We start from the raw sequence: 27,419 nt of genomic DNA on the forward strand, positions 1-27,419 counted from the left end.
GGGAGCCACCATCACTTGTTAGTGTTCCTAGGGAGGAAACTGTGTTTCTTTCCACTCAGTCACTGATCAAATACATAAAGATGTGACTGTGCATATCAAAAAAAAAAAAAAAAAAAAAATGCACCATTTGGAGCAAGTCTTTAAGAAATATAAACACTTCTGATAACTTAGTACTGTTTCCTCTCTAACTCGGCACAGGTGACAAATATTCCTTAATCTAGCCTTGATGGACGCTTTGGCCCAAAAGGATTTGACTTGCCTTGCATTGTGCATGGGGCCCAGAGCTTGTCCAAGGCTCAGTGACAGCCCACTAACTAGTTCCATCAAGAGTTAAAATGTATGCCTCTGCTACTGGGTTTAACTGTGATTCTTTTGTATTACTACAGACTGAGCAGGGCGAGACACTCTTGCTACATTATTGCCCAGGGCTGCTCTTTCAATGAGGAAGAAGTTGGCTTTCTGTTTCTCTGTGGCTTGGCAAAAAACTGAGGAGGGATTTTTAAACTAAATCTCTGCATATGAGAATTGTGAATCCCCTTAAATGCTTTTTTCCTCTCAGGAATTTTCTTGGCAGCTAACTTCTAATTTTGACCCGCTTCCCCTATAGGTAGAGAAATCCTCCAGCTTTTCCAATTGATCTTTATGCATTTGGTTGCCTTGATAAATATTAAAAAGCTCTTAGTGTGTGTGTGTGTGTGTGTGTGTGTGTGTGTGTGTGTGTGTGTGTGTCTCATCTGCCACGTTTATCAAAGACCTCTTACTCTTAAAGTAACCATCGCCCTTTTCCCTGGAACATTTTGAAAAGCATTTAAACAAAAGACACTAGTTTTTCTAAATTTTTTTTTTCAGGTTAAAATATATTTACATGGCTCTAGAAACAGAATGCAAAATAGTTTGTAAGTACCTGGGTACCTGGCTTACGAAGGAGACCTGAGGGAAATCTCCAGCTGAGCGCTCCCAAAAAATCACCTGTCCTCATAACTCACACATTCTTTCCCCAGTCCTTACAGCAAACCTCAGGGAGATGTCCTGCTGAGCACCCCTGTTCAAACAATCCCTTAGCAGGACACTAATGGCGGAGGCCTGTCAAGACTTCTGGAGTTCCACCGTAAGGATAGCAAGGGGACATCTAGTTTCCAACTCCTGCCACCCTGCTCATTTCTAACCTGTGGGCAATTCCTCTGAAATAATGCACAGTTTGGGGGTGAGCCCACCAGCAGCCCCTCGAAGTGTGATGGCCTCCACACCACAGGTCATTACAGGAGGTGAACCGCTTACAGGGGCATCAATTAAAACTCCAAGACATCAAGAAAACACTTGCAAAGTTCCTTGCAAAAGGGACTTCTCCGAAGTAACGCCATTCCCATGCAGTCTCGGTGGCCACAATTTTGAGGGTCCTCAGTACTTTTAGGGGCTTTTCTGATGGCAGCCAGGCTTAACACTCACTTGTTTACCACATGGTGAACCCATCTGTGGTCATCTGCTGCTCTTTTCAACCCAGTTCAGTATGAGACTGTGCCCTCCACTTCTCAAATGTCCCCATTAGGTCCTCACCTAGGCTGTGGTCCTGAAGTGAGCCAGTGGTCCAGCAGCTGTGGGTTTACCGCAGTGTGATGGAGCATCCACAAAATGGGTACGTATTTCATGTCTTGAAATACCTTTTAAACTATTTTTTAAATTATGGTTTAAAAATGCACACAAGCTAAATTAGATTGGATGCCAAATATTAACCCTGAAGAGACCATACAACATTTAAATCGACCTGCCCTATAAATGGCTGGATTGTGCAGAGGTTTTCTGGACTTCTCTGACTGCTTCTGCCTGTGAATGTCAGTGATGAAGAAGGCTATACCTCTGCACGAGTCTGTGGATGTCAGACCTGCACACATCTGTTCATGTAAAATGATACAAGCAACTACAGACTATAGCTCACACACACACACACACACACACACACACACACACACACACTACACCCAGTTAAATGCCAGGCATGGGTCTAAGAGATCTGCCTGGCAAATGCTCGGGCCCTGCTTGGGCAACCACATGTGTCACCACTGTAATAACATACTATAAATCATTTTACTTTTTGTTACAAGTTCTGAGCATTTGGGGCTAATGTATAGTTTGGGGTGGGGATGGGGGGCTACAAGGTATCATTAGTGATTCAACTTTAAAACAGAAGTCCTTCCTTCCGCTCTTTTAAGATGCTGAATCAATTAATTTAAACAATATACTGAGATTGCAAGATGAGCTTCTTTGAAGAACTGTTACTAATTGCAATTACTTACCTATGTGAACCAAGATTTTCTTGGTATTATGCAGCTAAGGCAAGTGTAAAACCAACCAGAGGCTGAGGCTGACGTACCAGCTATTGGCCATAAATCCTGATCTCAAATTCCGGCGTTTATCCAAACAGATTCATTGATCTCACCATGTGTAAATATTACAAACGTGAACTTATAAAATAAATGGGTCTTAATAAAATACTGCCATTGGCTATTTTATATGTTGAGATTTTACATAGGATTTTGACTGGAGAATTTTGAAAAGGGTGCATCAGCCTCAAGAATGTTTGGAAAACGCCTCAGTGACAGACAGGGGCTACAGCTCCCGGGGGCGGCGCCCCTTTTCTGACTCTGCAGCAAAGGAAGGTGGTACAAGGTCAAGGTCTCCCAGCACTGGTTTTTCGTCCTACAAACTGGAGATACTATTGCTTGTTCTACCCACCTCACATGGCTGATATCAGGATCAAAGGAAAAATGTAGGTGAAAGTCATAGACAGTCTGAGCAGAAGGAACTAGAGAGGTCACCTTTTAAATAAACCAGATCAGTTAAGTCAAAATATGTGGGGATGCAGTCAGAGGACCATATTTTTCAAGTTCTCCAGGTAACTACCTATTTATTAGGCAACCATGATATCTATCCACTGATCCAGTAACACCTTTATTTAAAAAGTAATTAATTAACAAAATAATAAAACAGCAGGGTACCGCTTAGAACCTATGCCATGTGGATCGCAGTCTGAACAGCTGTCAGCACAACGCCCAGCTCCCAAGGCCTCGGCAACTTCTAAGTAGTGCACTTATCACAAATACCTGCACCTAGCACATCAAAAATATCAGTGGGATGCAGAGCCTCATAGCTAGTTACTGAAAGAAACTATATAGTAAAACTCAAATGTGGAATTTCTTACTCTCTTTTTAAAGGGTTCTGCACTTACCTGAGAGAACCCATGAAATGGGAAACCATGATGCTTGGAGTCCAGGAAAAAGCAAGGGCTCCTCGGGTATGTTGCCAATTTTCTGCAGGTGGGAGTGGTGTTCAAACTCCTGTAGAAGGAACAACAATGCTGTTTTTAGCATGGTTTGCTGAGGAAGATTCTATAGCCTGAGATTCTAGAGCCTAAATAGGCCAATGAAACCAAAAGGGAGCTAATGGAAGACATTGAAACAAAAATACCACTGACCAGTTATGGTTACCAGATTTCCCACCTGCAGTCTGATTATGTATGAACATGAGATACCAAATTTACTGGACGCTCAGCAGGGTGACTAGTCCACGAAGCTGTTCAGTAAGTTAACCATCAATATGGTTACCTCAGACTCGGTGCTCAGTGCAAAGCTGGCATTTGGCCAACCTGCATTGGAAATTTAGGCCCATCTATTAAAAGCTATCTAATCATAGAAAAACCATTTTCCCTCTGTGTCTTGGTTTCTCCCACTATACATTAGGAATAAAAATACTAGCAATAAAGGAAACGACATATTGATATATGCTACAACATAGATGAACCTTGAAAACACTATTCTAAGTGAAAGAAGCCAGACACAAAAGGATAAATATTGCATGATTCCATTTATAAGAAATGTCCAGAATAAGCAAATCTATTGAGACAGAAAGTACATTAGCGGTTGCCAGGGTCTGGGGGTGGAGTGGGGCTCATGGGAGGATACAAGGTTTCCTTCTGGGGTGACAAAAATGTTCTAATATTAAATTGTGGTGATGGTTGTACAGCCCTGTGTAAATACTCAAAGCCACTGAAATTGTACACCTTTAAATTGAAGTATGGTATGTGAATTATATCTCAATAAAACTTTTAAAATACTGCCTCAAGAACTACTGCAGGTTGTTGTGAAGATCAAATGAGTGGGCATTAGTCCAGCTCTGATGATACTGATGCAAGAAGAAGAGAAGGAACACTTAAAATGTGCTATCACAGTAAAAACAGGGAGATAAAACCCCTCACCTACAAATACGATTTTATTCAGAAACCCTCACTAAACAGAATTTCTAAGCATTATCAAGTGAGCCAACAGTTTCAAAGTTTATAAATAGCATCAGAAAGCCCAGGATGAGAGGTTTGGTTGGAATGTGAGGGAATTTGGGAAGCAAAACCATGGCCCAGCCTACTCTCCTCCAACACCTCCTTTCAGAGGAAGACAAATAAATGAAGCCAGGTTTCCAGGTGTGCCCAGGGGTCCTCTCTAGTAAAGCCAGAGTCTTCCAAAATTACTGGTTTCTGCATTCTTCCCAGGACTTCACATTTTCCTTTCATTAGACAGGGAGGATTGCGAGATAAGTTACTAGGACTTAAGAAAAGACAGTCATAAGAACCATAAAATTCCATTTGTAGGATAAAATTATCAAGATTTAAAAGTCACCACCAGCCCTTTCTAAGGGTTATTAAGAAAGTAAAGCCTCTTAACTGTGATCAGCCCTAATTAGCCATCAGCAACTCATGAAATTACTCATGGTGCTGAAGACCCTTAAATTCTTGGGGCTCAGCCAGACGTTACACTGAGATCCACCAGGAAGAAAGCCAACAAGTGCAAATTGGAACAGTTAAAACTCCTCTGAATCTGAGGCGCGGTCTTGCTCTTGGCTGGGGAGCAGGTATGTGCGAAGACGGCATTTAACTTGGAAAATGGGATTTGACTTGGGAGTCAGATGAAACCTTTGCCAAGCTCCTGATGATGGTCAACTACGTCAATAATTATTTGCTCAGTATGTGCAGTGCTCAGGTCCTCTCCAAGGGATGCAAGAGAAGGATGAGTCAATGCAGGGTCTCGCTTTACAATCTAGCTTAGGTGGGGAAGATTTGGGGACATGGAGTTGTCTGGGGATAGGACAGTGTTATCCAGAACAACACAGGGTAAAGGTTGTGACATAGAGACCCTGTACTAAGCAAGCTAGTTGCGGAGAAGGAGAATCACTGTGGACGGCTAGTCGGGCATCAGCAAGGAAGATGGGACTTAAAATGAGCCCTCACCCTACACAGGTTACAAGCAAACCATCTAAAGCCATTAGTAAAAGCGTACACACTGTAACCTGAACGACCTGGGTCTGAGACCAGCATCCCCATTTATGAACGAGGTAAACTTTGGCAATTAACCCTTTGTCTTCCAAGTTCCTCACCTGTAAAATGGGGATGTTGTTTGTAACTACCTCGTGGGGTGGTTGTGTTACATATTTATTGAGACTGCATGACCTCGCTACTGGACAGACACACACATACACACACAGACACACTCAGCAGGCACGGTCCTTGCCCTCGAGGAACTTACAGTCAGGATGCTAGAGGGCTATATACTTTAAACAAACTGACACACAAATAAGTATAAACATAAAATTGTGATAAAAGCCATGAAAAAATGTCCAAGGTGCCTCAGAAAGTATACTAGGCAGTGATCAGAGAAAGTCCCACTGAAGAAGTGACCTTCATGCTGAGGCTTGAGTCATCCAGCAGAAGGGGGTGTGGGGACATCCCAGGGAGAGGCAATCGACAGTGTAAACTCATGTGAGGAACTGGAAGGAAGAAGGAAGTAGGGTGGCGGGAACTTGGCGATCCCAGGAGAATATGGGAAGGGCTGACCCCATATTTACCAGAATATGGTAAGTGAATGGTTGAGGGGGGACAAGGAAAGAGAGGTGTCAAAGACGACTCCTTCCAGATTTCTGGTGGTCGGAGGCAGCATAAGGAGGTTCTAACAGGGCTTTTTCAGTTTCATCGGGAAAGGGAGGGCGATGTTGAGAGGAGATGTGATGTAAAGCAGAAGTTTCCAAATCTGACAAGAAGTCAATCAGAAAACATGTTAAATTATCAAAACAATTTGAAAATAGATTTACAACCACTGCTTATAACCATGAACCTTGTCCTTTCTGTGTATTTTGCTTTCAGATATTGGCTGATAATAGAAGGAAGCCATCATGATTACCCTGTCATTTGGAAATATGGTTTCTTTCATCTTTAGCTCACCCTTTAAAAATTTGTTTTGAATGTATGTTTTATGTGCTCACATAATACGTTGAGATGTTAAAAAAAAAAAAAAAAAAAAAAAAAACCAGCCAAACATACACTGGAGTTATCCACTCAAACATTTACTGATGGGGCATGCAGTCAAAAAAAAAAAAATTTGGAGGCCATTGCTCTAGAATGTATTTTAACCAAGTTTTTGTCAGATTTGGTCAGTCAGTTTTTTTCATGACACGGTTGTCCGGGGAGAGCTTGTACCAGCTCTGCCATTTCCTTGGGATTCATTTGTGCTTTCATGATTGGTATCCTGTTCAATCAGCTCTGCTTTTCAAACTGTGGGTCACGACCCATTAGTCTATCATGAAATCAATTTCGTAGGTCATGACCTGCACTTTTTGTAATGCAATAGGAAAGACTGAAAAAGAAAAGAAAATACCAGCATTTATCACACAAAATAAGGGTAGGTCTTTCTTTTCTTTTTTTATTCGTTTCAGGTATACAAAGGCACATAATAGACATTTACACCCTTCACAAGGTGATCACCCCCCAATATACTACCCCTCTCACATCATATACAGCTGTTACAATATGATTGACTATCTTCCCTATGCTGTACTCCACACCCCATGACTATATATGCATATATATCATATTACATTATATATCACGCTGGTCAGGCATCTACACAGTCTATGAAGTGATCCCCCTGATAAGTCCAGTGCCCATCTGGCACCTTACATGATCTTTACAACATTGTTGTGACTACTAACTTGCCCTTTCTAATCCCTTCACCTTCTCCCCCATCCCCACCCCCTCCCATCTAGCAAACATCAGTTTGTTTGTTTGTTTTTTCCTATGTCTCTGAGTCTATTTGTTTTGTTTCCTCATTTATTCTGTTCTTTAGATTCCACATATACTGAGATCATATGCTATTTGTCTTTCTCAGTCTGACTCACTTCATATTCTCTAGGTCCATCCATGTTGTTGCAAATGGTAAGATTTTGTTTTTTATGGCTGAGTAATACTCCATTGTATAAATGTACCACAGTATCTTTATCCAATCATCTACCGATGGACCCTTTGGTTGTTTCCATGTCTTGGCTATTGTGATTTCTTAACTGTGGCTCTGTCAGAAACATTTAAAAGCCCTTGCTCTGGAACCCAGAAAGCAATAAAGGATTCTAACTGTGATTGGGGGAATAAAATCCTGAAAATAAACAAAGCCATGTTATGCAAGCCCCCGAAAAGTGACTCCAGGAGAATTTTTGATGAGATGGCAAGAAAGGGCCATTGTAGGTTCTGGAGCAGGGAAGGAAATGATGAAAGTAAGGTTTCCGGAAAATCCAGTTGGGAACAACGCATGGGGCCAGCAGACTGAGTAAACGTGCTATCTATGGACCTGAGTCCGCCTCTGAGGTTTGCTCCTGTTGATTTATCTTTCTTGACAGTGAACAAAGAACCTTACAGCCTAGTTTCTACAAGAACATATGCTCCCTGGGGGATGGAGGCCGCACGTTCTCTCCTTTCCACAAAGACCCTACAGGAAGGCTAACAAGTCACCTGATTTTGTTCAGGCCAAAGCTGCAGTCCCCACACACCAGGAAGAAGCAGCAGGAAGCTTCAAGGCTCAGGGTGGCGGTGCCAGAAAGGCGGGCCACGACAGATCCAACCCAGGGTAGAGAATGGCACCCCTGGTCCTCGGTGGTGCCACTGAGCCCGAAACAGTGGCGCTGCTGTGCTGCTCCTCACCCACAGGCCCGTCTCTCAGTATCTGGCCTGCCCCTTTCCTCATGCCCTGACCAGAAATCCTGGAAGACCCGCCTGATATGAGGCCATCCTCCAGAAGAGAAGGATGTGCTTGGCCTGTCATGACTGGGTTCAGAAAGGCACATCCCAATTACCGGCGCCAGTTCCGCTCCCTTCCTCCCACACACAGGCTTCTCCCTCTGGAACTCCCACATGTAAAGCAACCACCAGGATCAACAAAAGCCCCAGTCCTGGGGGGAGAGGAAGTGACTCACCAGCAAAAGAATGAAGACCAGAGATTTCCAAAGGAAGCAGTTCCAGACCCCCAAATGAGCCCCCAGTACGTAGCACGTGGTGAGGTCAAGTCTCAGAACCTGCCCGTTCCTCTGTGAAGGCCGCCCCCCGAGGGTCCTGAAAGACTGGGAGCCTCTGCATTAGATCCATCCTGTGCTCACCAACATGTTCTCCTGCCCTGCGGCCATTTACACAACCTCTCCTCCCAGAACCCTGGCCCACTGTTTGCAGCGCCCCCTACCTGACACTGCAGGTGTCTGTATGTGGACCAAGTACCAGAATGACAGCTCCCAACATCAGGGTATGTCCAACCCACCCCTGTCTTCCATTATGAGGAAAGTGGAAGAAGAGTCAAGAATCAGCTTTTACTAAGAACTAAATATGGGACATAAGTCATGTTATTGAATCCTCACAGCAAAACTGAGGCCACACAGCGGGTCAAGGGTATTGCTCGGACTGCACACAGACCACTGACACCAGAGTTGGTCTTCCTTTCACTCTATTAGACTCTCTGCCTTCCACCTGGTAGAGGATCACGCCCAGCTAGACACTCACTGAATGAATGAATGAATGAATGAATGAATGAATGAATGAATGAGTAAACGCATGCTATCTGGGTATACCGCACAGATTTGCTGGGAGACCAACATGTCAGGAATGACTGTTTATTTTGCCATGGACATCATCTAAAGCTACGGAAACCAAGATGAGCAATTTAATAACCTATTATTTCAAATAATGATACAGAGGCTGAGGATGCTAGCAAACATCTACTGAGTGGTTACCATGTAGCAGATGGAGTCTAAGGGCTTTACACATGTTAACTCATTTTATCCTCACAACAACCCCTGAAGGAGGAACCACTGGGAAACAGAGGCACAGAGAACTGAACTGACTTCTCCAAAGTCCCCAGCTAGTAGGCAGGAGAGCCAGGATTCAAACGCAGGAAGCCCGAGCCCAGAGTCTATGCACTTAACCATCATTCGACATTGCCTTCTCCCCGATACAAACAGGGCTGGCTCTAATGATCAAAACAGAGGTTGCTGCTGCAGGTCTTTCTCTGACGTGTCCTCTCCAGCACTAGTGTGAAGGTAAAGGAACACGGTAGGCCTCAGTGGATACACTGCATGAATCTCTCACGTCACAACACAGCAGAGTGACCACACATCCCCTGCAGGGCTGGCACCAGTCCCCGAGTACGTGGGGCAGTCAGGTCACCACCGGCTAATGGTCACACAGTGCCTACTGGATTAGGCTTCATGCAAGACACTCAATAGGAAGGGGAGCGGGGAATCCCTGCCCTCGAGGAGCTCACACTCCTACTGAGGCAGACCAATAAATAAACACAAATGAATGTTTTTTGACAATGATAAATTACCTCAGACTGAGAGTCCAATGGCTGGTACAGGCAAAAGGGAGCCCCAACACTCCAAGGCAGTCAGTGGCACCGCAGACTTTAGGGTTAGCACTTCCATTACCCTTGTTATATACTGGGCACCACAGCAAGGACTTTGTGTACCAGTTCATTTCATCTCATAACAACTCTATGAAGTATGTAACTAGCGCTGCCCCCAGGTCACAGAGAGGAAAACTGAGGCACCGGAAGACTGGTGGATTTCCCCACACCACAGAGAGTATGCAGCAGCGCTGGTGGGCTTCAAAGCCAGGCAACGCGACTCCAGAATCTATCCTTTGATCCCTGCCCTCGCTGCCTCTGGGCTCTGGGGATGCCGGCATGGACCAGGCAGGCTTTACGGGATTAGAAGCGGCAGAGCCGGAATCTCAGGCACAGGGAACTAATAGCTGGTTGAGCGACAAGGTTTGAGGAAAGACAAAGGCTTCTAAACTTTCAAAAGAAAACGAGGGAGTCATGTGTTTTGTGAATGGGCAAACCCTCTACTGGAGAGAGAGCACAGTGTGAATAAATGACAGAGGATAGAGGCCCAAGGAGCCATTAATGCCCAGTGAGCCAAAAGGGGAGGTGAAAAAGGAGCAAGCTGGGAAGTGGAAACCCAGGGGGAGGTGGTCCTGAGGTGGTGGTCAGGTGGAGAAGGCGGTGCAGGGTGTTCCCTGCACCCCTCAACTGAGAAGATGTGGTGGGTGTTTAAGAAAGAACTTTGGCTGAAGAAGGGAGAAGGCTGCCAAGAAGAGCAGCCAGAAAGCAAGAGGCATAAAAGGGGGTGTTCTTCTTTCTTGAAGGTACGCCCCGCTTGAAATAAAATGATTATCCAGAGCAGATGGGAAGAACAGAGGGAGGGATGTCCCTTAAATAGTCATCATGAACAATATGATGGGCAAATAGGTCCGCCAAGAATGGAGGTACAGGTCTAGAAGCTAAAAAGAAAAAGAGCATCTTCTCTTTTAACAGGTACCAAACACACTCTGTTTATGTTTGCCCCTCATTGGACAGGGCGCTTCTCAAGGCGAGGGCTGTTTTCTCATCTTTCATCTTTACTCATCGGTGCCTGGTCCAGGTGGCCATGCAGCGCGAGTCTGTCGCATTAATGGATGAATGGATGAATGCATAAAGGATGAATGGCACGTGTCTCTAATAGGCTTTTAATTTTTAGAAAACAGGGTCTCTGGCTGATTTCTCTCTGGATGTTACTGCTGACCCTCAGTGAACGCCCATGGCCCCAGAAGGAAGTCACTAACCCACAGCAGACACGTGCTGCCTCCAGGGAGGGCCCACCCTCCTGAGCCCTCTGGTGGCCGTGACCACTCACCACAACTCTTTCAGGAAATCTTGCCCCAGGCAGCAGGACACTGACCTTGGAGCCCCAGGCTGGTCACATCACCAGCCTCTTCCGACTGAGCCTTGGGCAGAGGCCAGCCAGCCAGAGGAACGTCCTCCTAACACTCCCTCTGCTCTGGGTCTTTGCTGAACCCCCTTGCAGAGCCCATTCTTTTTTCCCTGTCATATTCAAACTCAGCCACAGAACTCATTTCCCCCCAGTGAACCTCCCTACCTCAAACTGGCTTTCCCACAGCAACATGAAAACCCACAGAATCTGAATTAGAAAAAAAATGGTGAAAACGCCCTGGATATTTTCGAGTTCACACATTACAGTGGGTTTTGTTACTCACTGAAGAAAACACCTGACTTCTCCTTTGTTACCTGTAGAAATTAGGTAATGAGCCTAGATTAGTTAAGGATTTTAATACAAACTGCATCATTTCACGGTCATTAACACTGATGTGATCTATATATGTTTTCAGTCCTTAAAAACGTTTCCCAGGTAACTAAGGAAAAGATTCAAGGGCAGGAATATCAGGCAGGCGAGATATTTAAAATAAATGAGCCAGTTTTTCCTGCTTCTGTACCAAGTTGCTTTTTCAATTTCAAGTGACATGATACTGTAGATCAAAGGGGAAAACGTATTTAGAGTGAGAGCATTGTCTCTTCCCCAAATATTACTTCCTTAGGCATTTGATTTACCTCATTTGATAAACCCGGTTACATTTCTTTCCATCTGTGTCAGTCTCATACGGAGAACTCCAATTTAGCAGTTATCACAGTGTATCATTATGATTTATGCATGTCTTTCCTCCCCCTAACATGGGATTACAAAGATAAAGACTCTTCTCAAAGACTTATTTTTTATATTCCTGATGCCTAGAGCAGCGTCTGGGGCACAGTAGGTGTTGTGATGACAGAAAGAGCTTCCATTCAATCTCACGGGGAGGTCTCCCCTTCTAAGCATGATTGTGGTGTTGTGAAGGTACGATACCCAGGATCTGAAAAGCCACTTTACTCCTCAGTGATAACTGCTAATTGTTCCTGAAATTAACACCAGTGAGGACATTCTCTGCCCCACTCCTAAAGCCTCCCACACAAAACAGCTGCGATGGGATGCGGGCCCCCTACCTAGGAATCAAAGCCACTCAGAGACCCACTCCAGCCTTCCTCCCCACTCAGACTCAGCCTCTCCTCAGCATCCTCTGCCAAGCACACTTAGGAATCCCTGGGTTGCAGTGTGAGACGGAGCCCCAGAGAGCAGTTTCCAGGCTCTCGGCCTCACATAGAAAAGTGTTGGCTCAGGTAGTAAATGCCCATCAACTGTGATTGGATCCATCAGCTGTGGCTAGTTGGCCGTCAGCTGTATCCAGTGAGCCATTGGCCACTGATATAACTGCCGTGGCTACGCTAGCAGGAAATGGGGGCTAGCAAGAAGATGGTGGCTGAGCCTGCAAGCGGAGCAATGAGGGTTGCAAACAGTGTGGCTCCTGCTTCCTGTGTCTCCAACCCAGCCGCCAGCGAGACTACAGTGGTGTGACTCCCCCATCTATGTCTCCGCGGTGTTCCTTTTTGGCCTCACCATGTCCTGCTTTCTTATGTGGGGAGCAGGACCAGAGACCCCGCAGGCCGCCCCGCATGACACATGACGCAGTAAGCAGGGTATGGTGTCCACCGAAACTCTCTGGAAGATAATGAAGCAGTTTGTGCCCATGAACACTCAGTCTCAGGAAGACCAGGAGGAGCAGCTGCTGGAGAGCTGGACCCCCATGGAGGGGTGGGAGGACGTGGACGGTTCCCCAACCAGCAGAGGCCGGAGAAAGCAAAGGTCGTTGTGGCCCTGTGGGCTGGGAAGTGCTTACTGAAGCAGACCGGACGCGGGACTTGTTGTCCCAGGAGGAAACGCTTGCTGAGTCCTCCTTGGGAGATGAGGGTGAGGTCAAGGTCGTCCCTCACCCCCAGGACAGCCCTGGCAAATGACTATGGACTATGGGAATTGCCTTCTATTCCTATTTTAATGGACCGCTTGACTGTTTGCTTGGGAACATACCACCATGTAGTGGAACTGGCGGATGTTTGCTTTTGTGTCCCAACCGGCCGCCATCGAGAATATGTAAGCACCTTGACTGTGAGCTGCTGTTGTTCCAGCAGGGTACCCTGAGAGGCCCAGAGAGAGTGGCAGTGCCCTGAGAGCCCTGGCTGAGCCCAAGAAGTCTGGCTATGCCCAGAGAGAGAGTGGAGGTGCCCTGAGAGCCCTGGCTGAGCCCAAGAAGTCTGGCTGTGCCCAGAAGTACTGGTGGTGCCCTGAGAAACCCTGGCTGTGTCTGGGGAGACTGTGGTACCCTAAGAAACCCAGGAAGTCTGGCTGTGCCCAGAAGTACTGGTGGTGCCCTGAGAAACCCTGGCTGTGCCCAGAGAGCCTGGCTGTGCCCAGGATATTGCATTCACCTCCAGGCTCCTCGCACAGGACCCCTCTCTGAAGACGCTTGTCGCATAGATTGTGAGGCGAGAGCCTGTAGGGGTGCAGTGTGGGGACAGAGCCAGGAGTGCAGTTTCCAGGCTCTCAGCCTCACATGGAAAGGTGCTGGCTCAGGTAGTAGATGGCCATCGGCTGTGGCTAGTTGGCTGTCAGCTGTAACCAGTGAGCCATTGGCCACTAATATAACTGCTGTGGCTACGCTAGCAGCAAATGGGGGCTAGCAAGGAGATGGTGGCTGAGCCTGCAAGCGGCGCAGTGAGGGCTGCGAACAGTGTGGCTCCTGCTTCCTGTGTCTCGCCCAGTCGCTAGAGAGACTATAGTGGTGTGACTCCCATACCTATGGCTCTGTGGGTGTTCCTTTTTGGCTTCACCATGTCCTGCGTTCTCTTGTGGGGAGCGGGAGCCCCGCAGGCCTCCCCGCAGGCCTCCCCGCAGGACATGCAGTTACCAAAGGAAAGAAGATCCGACAACCACAGCTGAGCCCTGCCTGTGACCGCAGATTTCCCAATGAGCCACCAAGGCCTTCTTCAAGATGATGCTCCATCTCATTCCCAAACCAATACATTCTACAGCCACCTTGGTGAAAGGCACGTGACAGTGGGGATTAAGCGCAGCTTTGGCTCAGGCTCAGCTACCCTCCTGTTCCACTGGCCCTTTCTTCTGATACAAGGCCCAGGTCCTGCCATCTACAAATGGCTTCTTGTCACTCTGGCAAGCACCTGTGTACGTCTGTGTGCACACACACACACAAACACACACACACGTGTTGGGGAAGGAGGGTTTGCCAAATGCACTAACAATGAGCTTTCATCCACCAAACAGATCTAGGTAATACTTCAGGGCTGGGTGTAACATAGCTAACGTGGTATTCTTTAAAAAATAAAAAAAGTCCATCTATAACATTACACATGTTTACTGAGGAACGTTTGAAAACTATGGGAAACCATCAAGAGGAAAGCTATAATTACTCATAATCTCACAATGCAAATTAACCACTACAAAACTTTTTGGTGTTGCTCCTTCTGGTCTCTTTCTATGCAGAATGCTCGTACATACGATCTGCATGTTTTACATATACTATTTCTATGTAAACAAAATCACACACAGTTTTGCATTCTGTTTTTCACTTTAAATCATAAGCATCTCACTAGTAATATTCAGAAACATTTTTAATTACTGTATAATAATTCATCCTGTGGAAGCCAGATAACATCTAATAAGTTCCTTTATTGCTGGAATCTGCAATGAACATCTTTGTATAAAATTCTTTATCTGCTTCTCTGCTTAGTTCTTGATGATAGATTCTTAAAAATAGAATCACTAAGCCAAAAGGTATGACTACTTAAGGTCCTTCATACATATGGGCTGTTTTAAAAAAGAGTGTATCCTCCTAAAATCCCACATGTAGTGGATGAAATAGACACACTTGCTAATAATGCTAACATTATAATCTTTCCTACCATGACAATTAGTGAGGGTAGGCTAACTGCTGCAACAAACCGTTCCAGGATTTCAACGGCTTAACACAACAAAAAGTATTTTTGCTCAGTTCAATGTCTGATTTGGGTTGACAGGGACATTCTGATCCATACAGTCATGCAGGCATCGAGGGACCCAGTCTCTTTTCATCTAGTAGCTCCACCATTGTCTAGGGCCTCAGAATCCTTGGTTATTTGTTTTCCATCCAGTGAACAAACAAGGGAAAAGAGAAATCATGGAGGACTTAGCTAATAGCTTCACAACAGTAGCTTAAATCGCTACCACTTGTATTCCATTACCCAGCTTAGTCATATAGCTATCCCTAACTGCAAGAGAGTGGAAAACGTAGTCTGCCTGTATTGGCAGGAGGAAATCTTTTGGTACAGGGTGGGCATTCAATGTGCTTGTCAAAATAGGCAAAAAGAAAAACAAAATAAGGAAGTCATTTTAATATGTACTCTTGATTACTAGTGAAGTTCAAACAAATTTTCATTTTATTAGTCAAGTGTACTATCTCTTCTTACAATTTCTTTTACCAATGTTTCTGTAATGCTCATTATGTTTTGGATTGATTTTTAAGAGCTCTTTCTAGTATTAAGGATGTTAACTCTTATTTTGTCTAGGACCCCTTTTCAGTTTGATTTCTTCTTTCAATTTTTTAAATAATTTTTATGTAAATAAGTTTTTACACCTTTAAACTATCAATTATTTCCTTTCTGACTTTTCAAATTAACATCTGATCACAGAATCACAAAGCACACAAAAAACTGGGAGATACTAACCCAACTGCCCAATTTCATTATTTTGTAATCGTGATTTACCGGTGAATAAACTCACACTCAATGAAATAAAATGACTGGCACAGTTTTGCAGCTAATTAAAGGCAAAGCTAGAACTAGGGGTTTTTACATTTTATTGAGAGTATAATACATGACAAGCTACGCTAAGCACTTTTTGAACATTGTTTTGGTTGATTCTCAAGACAACTCTACGAGGTAGGTGCGACTGACATCCCCATTTTACAGAAAGGAAAACTGAGGCTGCAAGCAGTGATGCAATATACCTGAGCTTACAGAGCTAGTAAGTGGTAGCCATGTGATCTGAGCCCAAGCTCACATGATTGTTGGGGCCATGGCTTGTCTTAGCAATACAATGAGTATCTCGCAGGTCTCCTGACACACTGCATCAAATATACACTCCCAGGAAAACTGCCGGCTGCCAAACATGGGCTACGACCTGGGCCCCAGCCAGGGAGATGCTGTGCATGAGGCTGTGCTCAGCCCTGTTCACTCCAGGACGGCTGTGGCCCTGGGTCCAGGATGTTTCCTCAGTGCCCCCATGCATTTACCTGTCCAGAATGCCTCCTGGCTTGGTGTGCCGCAGCCATCATAAATCAACCAGCCACACGCTCTGCCCTTGCTGCTTCTGAACATCAGGGGAAAGGATTTGACTTTTCCTGCTCGGCTCTTAGGGCTTCTGCACTGACATTTGAGTTATGTTATTATTTTCTTAAAGGACAGAAATCTAGTCAATGATTTATAGTAATCACTACTGTGCGATATATGCCAAAAGGCTTTGTACATCCTTACAGAAGGAAGCAGAAACCCAGCAAATTAGTTTTACTTCTTGGACACAATTCTGTGATGGGCTGCTATTAGGTAAAGCTAAAATCTGGTGCCACAATTAAAAGATTATGATAATTCAAAACAGCCAGCCATCTCAGGAATTAGGAAACATTTTCAAGGAGGCCAAAAGAGGCAAGTCATTGGAGTCAAGGTCACTCAGAGGTCAACGGAGACAATAAAAGGCAATTGGGTTTAGCGAGAATAAAACTGTCACCATATCCATTTTCTTAAACTCCATTGTCAATTGCCATGCAAATCTGTTCTCTTCTTGTCTCTTCTGTCTGCCTTGTTGGTCTCCTTGTGACCCAAACCAGGACTAGAAAAATATCAATAATAACCCAACCCCCACCAACAAGCTATGCACACTGGGTAAGCACTCTTACACTCTGACCTCTTTGATTATTATCTCATGCTGAGGTCTCAAACAACAACTCAAGACCTGCCCTCTCATTCAGACCGTTTTCCTGTATTTCTAGTTTGCTCCTGCTGATGGCCGGCTCACAATGAATAATAAAAGGACCAGGTTACCAGCTCCACACCAAGTCCTCCACCTGCCAAGGTTTCCTACTTTGGTGGTAGCCATCACCTTCCTTCCAGTGACAACGCTCAAAGCTTACCTGGGCTTCCATAATTCCCCCCTCCAATGTTCCCAAGGCCCCGAGTTTTGCCAACTCTCAACTCTTCATTTGTATTATCCCTGTTAGCTTGTCTCATACCTCTTTCCTGCCCACTGCATCTTCCACCAGCCTCATACAAGTCATTATTCAGATAATCAGTTAGTGTTTCTTTGATTTCCCTATGCATCTCTGTCAAAAATCAGAGGGGCATATTTCTGGGTTCTCCATTTTGTTCCATTGATCTCTGTGCCCATCCCTCTGCCAGTTCCACACAGCCTTGATTATTGCAGCTATGTTAGTCTTCAAACCTGGTACACTGATTCCTCCTGTTTTATTCTTCTTTTTCAAAACTATTTTCAGAAGTTTGACTATGACGTATCTTGGGATAGATTTCTTTGGGTTTATCCTCTTTGGAATTCACTAAGCTTTTGAATCTGTAGGTTTGTGTTCTCTCCTAACCTTGGGAAGCTTCCAACAATTAGTTCACCAAGTACTTTGTTTCAGTCCCATCCTCCTCTCTCCTAGGATTTCAGACACATTACATCTTTTGTGAGTTCTACTGGTCCCTGAGGATCTGTTTGTTTGTTTTGTTTGTTTGTTTGTTTTTCTTCCCCAGCCTATTTTCTCTCTGTTGTTCAGATTGGGTAATTTTTATTGCTATATCATCAAAATCACTGCTTCTTTCGTTTGTTGTTTCTATTCTTCTGTTTAGCTCATCCAGTGAGATTTTATTTCAGTTATGGTTTATTTCAGTTCTAAAATGTTCATTTGGTTCTTCTTTCTACTTGTATCTGCCTTTTCCCTGCTGTGACTTCCTATCTTTTTCTCATTTCTTTCAAGCATAATTATTCAATGAAGCATTGTCACGGTGACTGCTTTACAATTTTTGTCAGATAATTCTCATGTCTCTGTCATCTCAGTGTCAGCATCAGTTCATAGTCAGTTTTCATTCAGTTTGACATCTTCCTGGTTTAGGGTAATAATGAGTGATTTTCCATTGAAATCTGGACATTTTGGATATTTATTATGTTATGAGGCTCTAGATTTTACTTAAATCTGACACTGTTGCAACAGGGAACGGGAGGCCCCACCTCATTATGACCAGGTGGGGACACAAGTTCAGGTTCCCCACTTGACGTCCACTGACACCCAGGGGAGAAGGGGGACTCACCATTACTACTGAGCAGGAGTGGGAGTTCCAGCTCCTCAGCAGGTCTCCACTAATACTTACCTGGCTGGGAGGGACAGAAGTGCCTCATTACTGTGCCTCAGGTGACCTTCCCTGGCACCACTGGTGGGGGGGTGCATGGCCTTGATACTGCTGGGGAGGGGGTAATGAGGCAGGATAGAGAGCCTAGGAAATTGACCACCCCCTCCAGGGTACAAGGTGAGGTGCCTCACTGGTTATACAACAAGTGACTGTATCCAGTACCCGCAGCTGGAGAAAAAACAAGAACTAGTTTCATCCAGCAAAGCTCATCCCTAAGATGGGGGAACCTGACCTTTAGCTAAGTTTAATGTCATTATGTCATTTGCATTGAGGTTACTACGACTCCCATCATGCATCTGACACCATGACAGTTCTGCAGGAATGAAATAAGGAAGAAAAAGCAGATATGGAGGGTCCCACCAAGGAAGAGGAGAAGAATGAACCATGACAATGGGACGTGACCAATTCTCACCCCAGGAGAGATGTAAACCCCTGATTGTGACTTCCTCAGGGCGACTCATTCTCTGAATTCATCCACACTTTCCTCTCAAGTGTGTACTTTCATTTTCAATAAATCATGTTTGCTTTCCCACATGTGTTTCGCTCTTGAATTCTTTCTTGTGCAGAGACAAGAACACCCATGCCCTTGGCTCCAAGACCTCTTGTCTATAAACCAAGGAGCTCCTGAAGCACAGAAAGAATGCCAGCTCCAACCCATTATAGTATTGAAAAACCAAACCTGCCAGAGAGCAGTGGCTGCCTCCCTTCACATCCTGCCAGACCCCAAGGCCAGAATGCACACATGGTTACACACCACCATCCCCTAAACGACACAAACACACGTCTACTCACAAAACACCTTCCACACAGTAAGAGCACAGCCACGAGCCAAGAGCTACAGCATCACAGTTACCTTTGGGGTTGGTGGTCTTCCATGTAGAGTATTCTGGCTTTCCCCACCATTGGAATCCTGGATACCAAGATATACCCAGGAGCTGCAGTGCTCAGGGCAGCCTGTAGGCCAAGTGTCCCTCTCCTGGTTGGAGAGCTGGGTCTGCACCCCACTGGAGGAACCTTCCTTGGACCTGGGACCTGGCGTGTGGCCCCACCAGACACACAGTACTGCTTATTCTCCAGCAAGGGAAAGCTGGTGACCTGGGAAGGGAAACTGCTAACAGCCTTTGTTTTTATTTCCATTTAAAAAGGTTACTGACTTTACTTCATGTGCAAAGAACCAAAGTAACAATTTCAAAGAGGCTCAGCAAGTTTTGGCGCTGACCAAATATACAGAACTTTTGGGTGGGGAGGAAAGGAAAGGCAGAGAAGGAACAAACGTTTATCCCACATTCACCATGTGCCAGATACAAGCCTTGGTGTTCCTTCCATGCCCTCCCCTGCTTTTACAATAAAAATTCCAGCCAGAATCAAGTTCCAAACCCCTACTAAAGTCCATCAGTCTGTTGAGAGTCAGGCAGAGTTGCCAGACTCGTGGATGGTATGAAATAACAAACAGTTTTATGGTATATAATTGGAATCATGACATTTAATGAAGTATTTGATGCCTAAATTTCAAAATAATATGATTTAAATTGTTAAATTCATTAGAATAACTACTTAAGAATTACAAATTATGTTCAAGTAATTGTCTATGTTGGTATCACCCAGGCTGATAAATACCCACAATCTTTTAATAGAACTTGTGAACTAAGCTACACTTTTATGAGCCCTGGACCGTCTATGAGTGGTTTTGTTGACTACTGAGATATTTTAACATTCACTCTTTTTACAATTTAAAACAACTTTCAAATATTATCATCATCTAGATTAGGGGTCCGCAAACTCTGGCCAGTGGGCCAAACCTGACCCACTGCCTGTTTTTGTCACATTTTCAAATGGCTGAACAAAAATCAAAAGAAGAAAACTATTTCTAAGATGTAAAAATTATATGAAATTCAAATTCAGTGTCCATAAATAAAATTTTACTGGCACACAGCCTGGCCCGTTCACTTATGTATTGTCTATGGCTGCTTTTGTGCTCAAAAAACAGAGTTGATTGGTTGCAACAAAGACCATACAGCATGCAAAGCCAAAATACTAACTGTCTAGTCCTTTACAAAAAAACGTTGGCCGACCCCTGATCTGGACTGTCTGTGAAGCGGTAGTGCCAGATTAAAACACACTGAGACGATGATGATGGCAGCAACAGCAGCCAGGTGAGCTACTCAGGAAGCCAAATAACGTTTATGAGATAAGTGGGCAATCTGAGCACACGCACTGTGCAATGTCAGCGATAACACCCCAACCATGTGAAAAGAAACATTAAAGCAAAACTGCGTTCCGAGAACGTGTCAAGCACACTTGCACGTTCTTTACATTTATTCTAAAGGGGGAAAAATAGTCTGAATTGTAAGAGATCTGAATTCTGCGAGATCTTCCAGAATGCAGCCCACCCATAAAACATAACAGGCTTCAATTTCCTTTCTCCCCAGGTTAGGTGTGGGGTGGGGGCTCCCGTCTCTCTGAATTCCTACCAATCACCATCTGATGCCCTTCTCCTGGGTCCCCAGCCTTCCTGCTGCAGAATGGCACTCACACTGGTCATCCTCTCTGCCAAGCCCCCAAGGCAGGAACGGCATCTTCTTCCTCTTTAAGCTGGATGGACCCTGCAGCGTTCATTTAGACACACAGTAGGCCCTTTGTTTCAGTGTGGGAATGAACACTGTACCTATGCGGTCTTTAATTCCTGTGGCACGGACAGTGGCTATTAGTCCACTTCACAAATGAGGACATTGAAGCTCAAAGAGGTTAAGCTGTTCAAGCCACACCAGCAATAATAAGGGACAAAGTCAGGACGGGAATTCACACCATTTACAATGCAGGGTGCCTGACGCCTAGCAGGGGCTCAGGAGGTACTGGGTATGAAAGAGAATGCATGCATAGTGATGTCCATAAGAACCACTGCAGAATACGAGCAGATCTCAGAAGTCACCAAGATCTGCACTCCACTTAGTCACAGAAACCGGTCATAAAAGAACATGTATTGTACGATTCCGTGTACATGTGAACACTGTACGAGCACTGACATAACCTCCCTGCACAGAACTTATAAAGTCCCTTGTGAGGAGAGGTACTGAGTTCCCCAATATGAGCCTGAGGAAACAGTACCTACTAGGAAAGGAAAGGGGAGGCAGAAAACCAGCACCCATTCTGTTTCCCGGTGCTCTCACCTGGACTCCCAGGGGCGTTTTCTCTGATGAGCCCCAGAGTAGCACCTGTGTTACTAGAAAGTCTCCTGCTTTTGACCTGGTCATTACCTGGCCTGAAACTGAGTTGCCAAAACAGAATGTGAGATAAAAAAATAAAAATAAAAAAGTACAGCAAATTGAACATTCATGTTGGTAGTACTAATTTTTTGATTAGGGAAAAACTAGAAACAACGTAGATTGCTAACAGAGGGTGGGGCATCACGATGGAGAAAAATGATGGAAACCATCATTATGCTTAAAAATGGGAACCCTGACTAGCTCAAGGGTGGGAACTGTTTATACAAAATCATACTATGCGACACAGATAAATTGTGCACATGCTTAAACTCAAATATAGGCAAATACCAAGGAGAAAACAGAATAACATGAGCTGTTAGTGTACTATGCAAATATGTGAGGTGGGGGTGGGGAGGAAGAAGAGCAAGGGGAGGAGGAAATGGGGCAGAAAAGGACAAAGAGGGAGGGAGGGAGGGCTGTTTGGGTAGTTACAGGCACAGTAAAACTCAAATGAAACAATAGCACAGTTGTGGGATTGTAAATTCTACAGGCTTTCTGGAAGGCCAATTTGACTACATGTATTAAATACCTTAAGAGTACTTTTATCTTTTGTCCCAGAAACAGCACTATGCATTAACAGAAGTATAAAAATGCACAAAAGATGCAGTTATATTTATAAATCATATTGGAAAACAAACATGTCCAAAAATAGGGGATCGTTTAAACAAACATTAATATTTTTAAAATACCCTGCAGCCATTAATAAAATCATATTTTGGAAGAACAGTGAATATTTAGTACATAGGGAAATGTAACCCTATACAACAATACATCTAACAACAAATGTTAACAATACATGATGTATTTATTGTTAAGTGAAAAAAGTAGTGAACATAACAATATGTTCAGCATGATTCCCATTTTATAAAACAGTGTATATGTATACATGTGTGTGGATAATAGAAATATAGACACTAGAAAGATACACATTAAAAATAATGGGTGGGGGATTATGAATGATTTTCATTTTTCTTCTCTGTGTTTTTCTGTATTTCCTAGTTTTCTACAATAAATATGCCTTACTTTTATAATCAGAAAAAAATGAAGTATTATATCTGGAAACTTCAAAAGCCAATCAGCAGGTCTGTCTCAGTATGCGGCATCTGACACCTGGATTTACAAGCCATGCAGGAGACAGGAGGGGCTAAAATGTGTGCACAGCACCCACACTACGTAGCCTGTGGCGACATGGCTGCAAAGCCTCCAGGCCATGTCTCCCGGGCAGGGCCCACTGTATCCACACTGCCTCTCCAGGATGAACCTCCACAGGCTCTGCTGAGGGCATGAGCCGAGGGCACCCCAACAAGTGTCTGGAGGACAGAGGTTGGGCCTCCTTGCTCCTCCCAGACTTAGGACCCAGCCAGCCCCACTGCCTCCACCTCCACACTCAGGCTGGGGCACCTACCCGCTGCACTGTCTCCTGCACATCTGCCCACAGTACAGACTGGGCACTCCCTGGAGCTGCCTCTGTTCTGACACTGTAGCTCCACCCCTTCTCTAAGCAAAAGAGCCTTACATTTTATTTTTAAAGTGGGTCACACACCAATCCAAAGGAATGAAATAGTGATGTATGCTTTGGCATGGGTGAGCCTTGAGGACACTATTCTTAGTGAAAGAAGCCAGTCACCAAAGATCACATATTGTATGATTCCATTTATATGAAAAGTACAGAATCCACAGAAACAGAAAAGAGACTAGTGGTTTCCAGGGACTGGAGGAGGGAGAAGTAGGGAGGGACTTCTAATAGATAAAAAGTTTCTTTCCGTGATGAACTATTCTGGAATCAAATAATGTTGATTGTTGCACAACTTTGTGAATAAAGTAAGTAAGCACCACTGAATTATATACTTTAAAATGGTGAATTACAATGAGACTTTTCAGTGGGTTACAATTAGACTGAGGGCCTAACTGGCTCATTAGTTCCACAGAGCACGTGCTTTGGAGCCAGGTGAACCGGAATTCACACAAAATTCTGACACCTACTCGCTGTGTGAGCCCGTGTAAATTCCTTAATCTCTCTGAGCCTCGCGTTTCTAAGCTGCAGACTAGGAATAGCGTCGAGCTCACATGGATGGTTGAGAGGATTAAGTAACATAATGCAGCCCCTGACACAGAACTCTGCAACAGTGGTTCCTTCTCCCTTAGCTGGCCGGAAGCTTCTCTGAACTTCACGCAGAATGAAATCCTGGGCCTCACTAAAGGGAAGCAGGGCCTGGGACTTGTCTGTGCTGGAAAAGACACCATAGACTAAATGGAATTAGAGGCTAGAATGTTAGCGCACATCCAATAATGAGACTTCAAAACTGGAAGGCATGGCTCCACCGGCAAGGCTCAGCGCTAACAGCAATAACCTGGCTCACACAGTCTCAAAGGGCCTCATGTCCACTGGCAGGTCCACCCCTCCGCTCAACCATTGATAAGTGTTACTATTATTAGCTTCAATCAAGGATGAAGCAAAGGAGGCTCCAAGAAAACAGAAAAGGAAACCGCTGCGATTTGCATCCATTTTTTTTAAACTTTTTAAAAATTCACTTTGTCGAATGATGATGCATTTTGTTAAAAATAAAAAAGTTTCCACAGTTAAAAATGAAGCACAGGTCAGCAATAGCTTTATAATATTAAAAAAAAAACTAAATCAAAGACTTTCTCTTTAAACATCCCTCCCCCGCCCCCGAGACACACACACACACACACACACACACACTTTCTCCCTAGAATGTTACTATAAGCTTCAGGGCAGGAAGGGCTGATTCCACAGCTCTGGGGTTTGCTCTCAAAGTAGCTGACCTCTCGACCCTCGGCCATTCTGCTCAGGCTGTCAGGTCTCAGCGAGGCTGGCAATGGGCAGAGCTGGTGTGGAAGTGGCCGTGCCACAAGAAGACCAGGCAGGCGTCACTGCGCGGTCCACCAGGTCTGGCTGCCAAGCACAGAGGCAGAGGCAGGCAGTGTAATAAATAAAGGGGCAGCCGAAGGCCAGGGTGGGCGAGGGGGAGCAGAATCTGAGGCATGTGAGGGTCAAACAAGCACCATCAATCAAAGAGGAGTTGTTCACCCAAAGCAGGTCTGAAGACGCAGAAGAGAAGCTGCTCATCCTCTTTTCCAGAGAAGATCTCGTCTCAGATCTTAGGCGGGCAATGAGAAGACAATGATAGCTACCATTCACGTGGCACTTCCTGAGCCGGCTTTCAGCATTTTACATTCTCATAAATCTCACCCATGACCCCCATTTCACAGATGGGAAAACTACAGCACACGAGGTTAAGGAAATGTGTAGGGACACACAGACTGGGGGCGTCAAGGCCTGAAGGCAGGGGGCTGGCTCCGAGGCTCCTCCCTCAGTATCGCAGTGCTGCCCCCTGATGGGGAAGGACCGGACCTCCTGCTGCCAGAGATGGTGTGCAGCAAGTGCCAGACTCCCTCCTCTGTCTTCCTGGAAATGACACGGGGTCAGAGGCACTGCATCTTAGGAGGAAAAGTCTGTTTGGCAACTACAAATTTGTAACTTGCTGATATGATCAAACGGAAGCAGCTAGAAAAGCCTCCCAGCGGTCTGTGTACCCATTTTCATAAGGAATTAATCTCTCTTGACTGAGCCTCCAAGAAAAATGGTAAGTCCAAGAAATGGCCTGTCACCCCACCCCAGTCCCCTGGTAGTCATCCTTGCCTTAAATCAAAGGCCATGCCCCCTTTCATCAGATGCCTGCTGATAATTCTCTTGCCATTTCCCTGCTGGGGCTCAGAGGGCCAGCCTAAAGGGTTAACATCTCATTTCCTCTCGTCTTTCAAGCCTTAATCCCCATCCTGAGCTGGGTGCATTCCAAGCCCACCTGGAGCAGGTCATGACGAGCCCCAGCCCATGGCTGGCCCTTCATTTCCCCTGGCAGGAGATTAGATGGGGCAGCCATTAATCACTCATTACTTGTGTCCTTGCTGCTGGCCAGCCCTCAGGCAGGCAGCCAGCTGACTGGAGGGTGGGGCAGGCCCGCCTCTGCCCGCCCCAGGTTGTGACCCACCCAGTGCCACCCTTCTGGGACAAGACACCACAGTGCAGCCCAGCCCTCTGTCCTCTGGCCCATGCCCACCAGGAGAGGGGCTAAGGGAGAACACTGCCAGGGTACCACCTAAGCCATCAGCTTCGGCAAAGCGCCTCAGAGAAGACAACGTTTAGTTGAAAAATTAGGTAAAAAGAAGAGATAAGTAGGAAAAGATTACTGTCCTACGACAACTAATGACCAATAAAGAAAACTGCTGCCTACTTGTTTTTTAGGTCCTTTTTGGAGGAGTCTAAAGGGAAGCTGGGTGGGGGAGGGAATGTTGAATGGAGAATTCAGGATTATTGCTGCACAGCTAGGGGTGTTCATTTGCTGGGTTTCAATATAAGGTTGCAATATATAGCCCTTTGTCTAAACAACCCTGGTCCAACACCCCTGGACCTGAGGGGGCCCGAGATTATATATTTTTTCTATAGCACATATACTGAGTAGCACTGGTCTGCCCAGCACCGAGCAGGTACACAGTGGATAAGGGATGCGATGAGGATGACACTGAGCCCTGCATGCCTACGCCCTGGTCCCCACACTGCCCTCCAGGCTTTGGCCATCCCTTTGTTACGGATGGGGAAACTGAGGCTGGGGATCGGAGAGGGGCAAAATAAAGGCTTCTAGAATGAGGGAAATGTGTCAATATCCAAACCCCATCTGGGGAAGGAAGTGCAACTCACCAGGCCTGGAGGGAGGGAGTGGCTGGCAAGACACATTTAGCCCTATTTGGGGAGTCGCGGCCCATTTCTTACCCCAGGAAATCTGGGGCTCCAGAACCAACTCACCCTGATCCTTCTCCCTCAGCACTTGCTCAGACCCAGAAAGAAATTCCCAGGGAGCCTGAAGGGGGCAGGGCCTCCATGCCTCTGTGGGGAGGGCTGGGGGTGAGGAGGATGCTTTCAGGACCAAATGGAAGATCCCTTTGACCAAAAGAGAGTTCTCCACCCAGCCTGGGCCGTGATGCTCCATTGGGCACTGCTCAGAGTCCAAGCGAAGGCCTCCGGTAAACAGGAAATGTTACCTGGGATGAAAGGCTTAGTAACTCTAGCACCTCCTTGTAAAGGCAGCCTAGGGCAGTGGTTCTCAAACCTGAGCCTGCCAAAGAATCACCTGAGACAATCCTAAAAATGCCAACTCTGGGGCTCTGCCTCCACCCTGGAATCCGTTTGGTTTTTTTGTTTCTTTTTTCACCAGATCCTAACTCTGATTCAGATGTTCCAAAGACAACCCTTTCAGGAAAGAATGATATAGTGGAAAGAGCAACAGACTCAGAGAGCTGGATTCTAGATTTAGGTTCAAAACCTGAGCTATTAACTTCAGGCAAGTGACCCAGAGTCTTCTTCCTCCTAAAATGGGGGTGACAATGTCTCTGTCATGGGTGCTGGGACACCCATGCCGGGTCACAAAGGAGTCAAGCACCGAGCACAGCCCACAGCAGCGCTCAGTAAACAGGACCTCAATGAGTCAGTTCATCAGGCCAGCGAGGATCCAGAAACCAGAGAAGTGGGTTTTGGTGGGTTGGGGAAAGAAAGGGCAAAACGGGCCGGGGAGATGAGGGATGTCCCTGCATCAGTGCACAGGTCCTGAAGGGGGGGAGGGGGCAGTTCCTGAAA

General features: G+C 45.4%; 1 protein-coding gene across 1 annotated transcript in view; it reads right to left on the minus strand.

Moving 5' to 3' along the window:
• THSD4 (thrombospondin type 1 domain containing 4) overlaps positions 1-27,419 on the minus strand; it is a 583,467-nt gene that overhangs the window by 552,642 nt on the left and 3,406 nt on the right. Inside the window, exon 2 of the mRNA XM_074328210.2 lies at positions 3,224-3,332. Within this exon, the coding sequence (XP_074184311.2) occupies positions 3,224-3,252 (29 nt within the window). The 5' untranslated portion in view covers positions 3,253-3,332. The remainder of the gene's footprint in view (positions 1-3,223; positions 3,333-27,419) is intronic.

The sequence above is a fragment of the Rhinolophus sinicus genome, chromosome 3, assembly GCF_057876585.1.
Source record: "Rhinolophus sinicus isolate RSI-liver-muscle chromosome 3, RSI-T2T, whole genome shotgun sequence".
Classification (NCBI taxonomy): domain Eukaryota; kingdom Metazoa; phylum Chordata; class Mammalia; order Chiroptera; family Rhinolophidae; genus Rhinolophus; species Rhinolophus sinicus.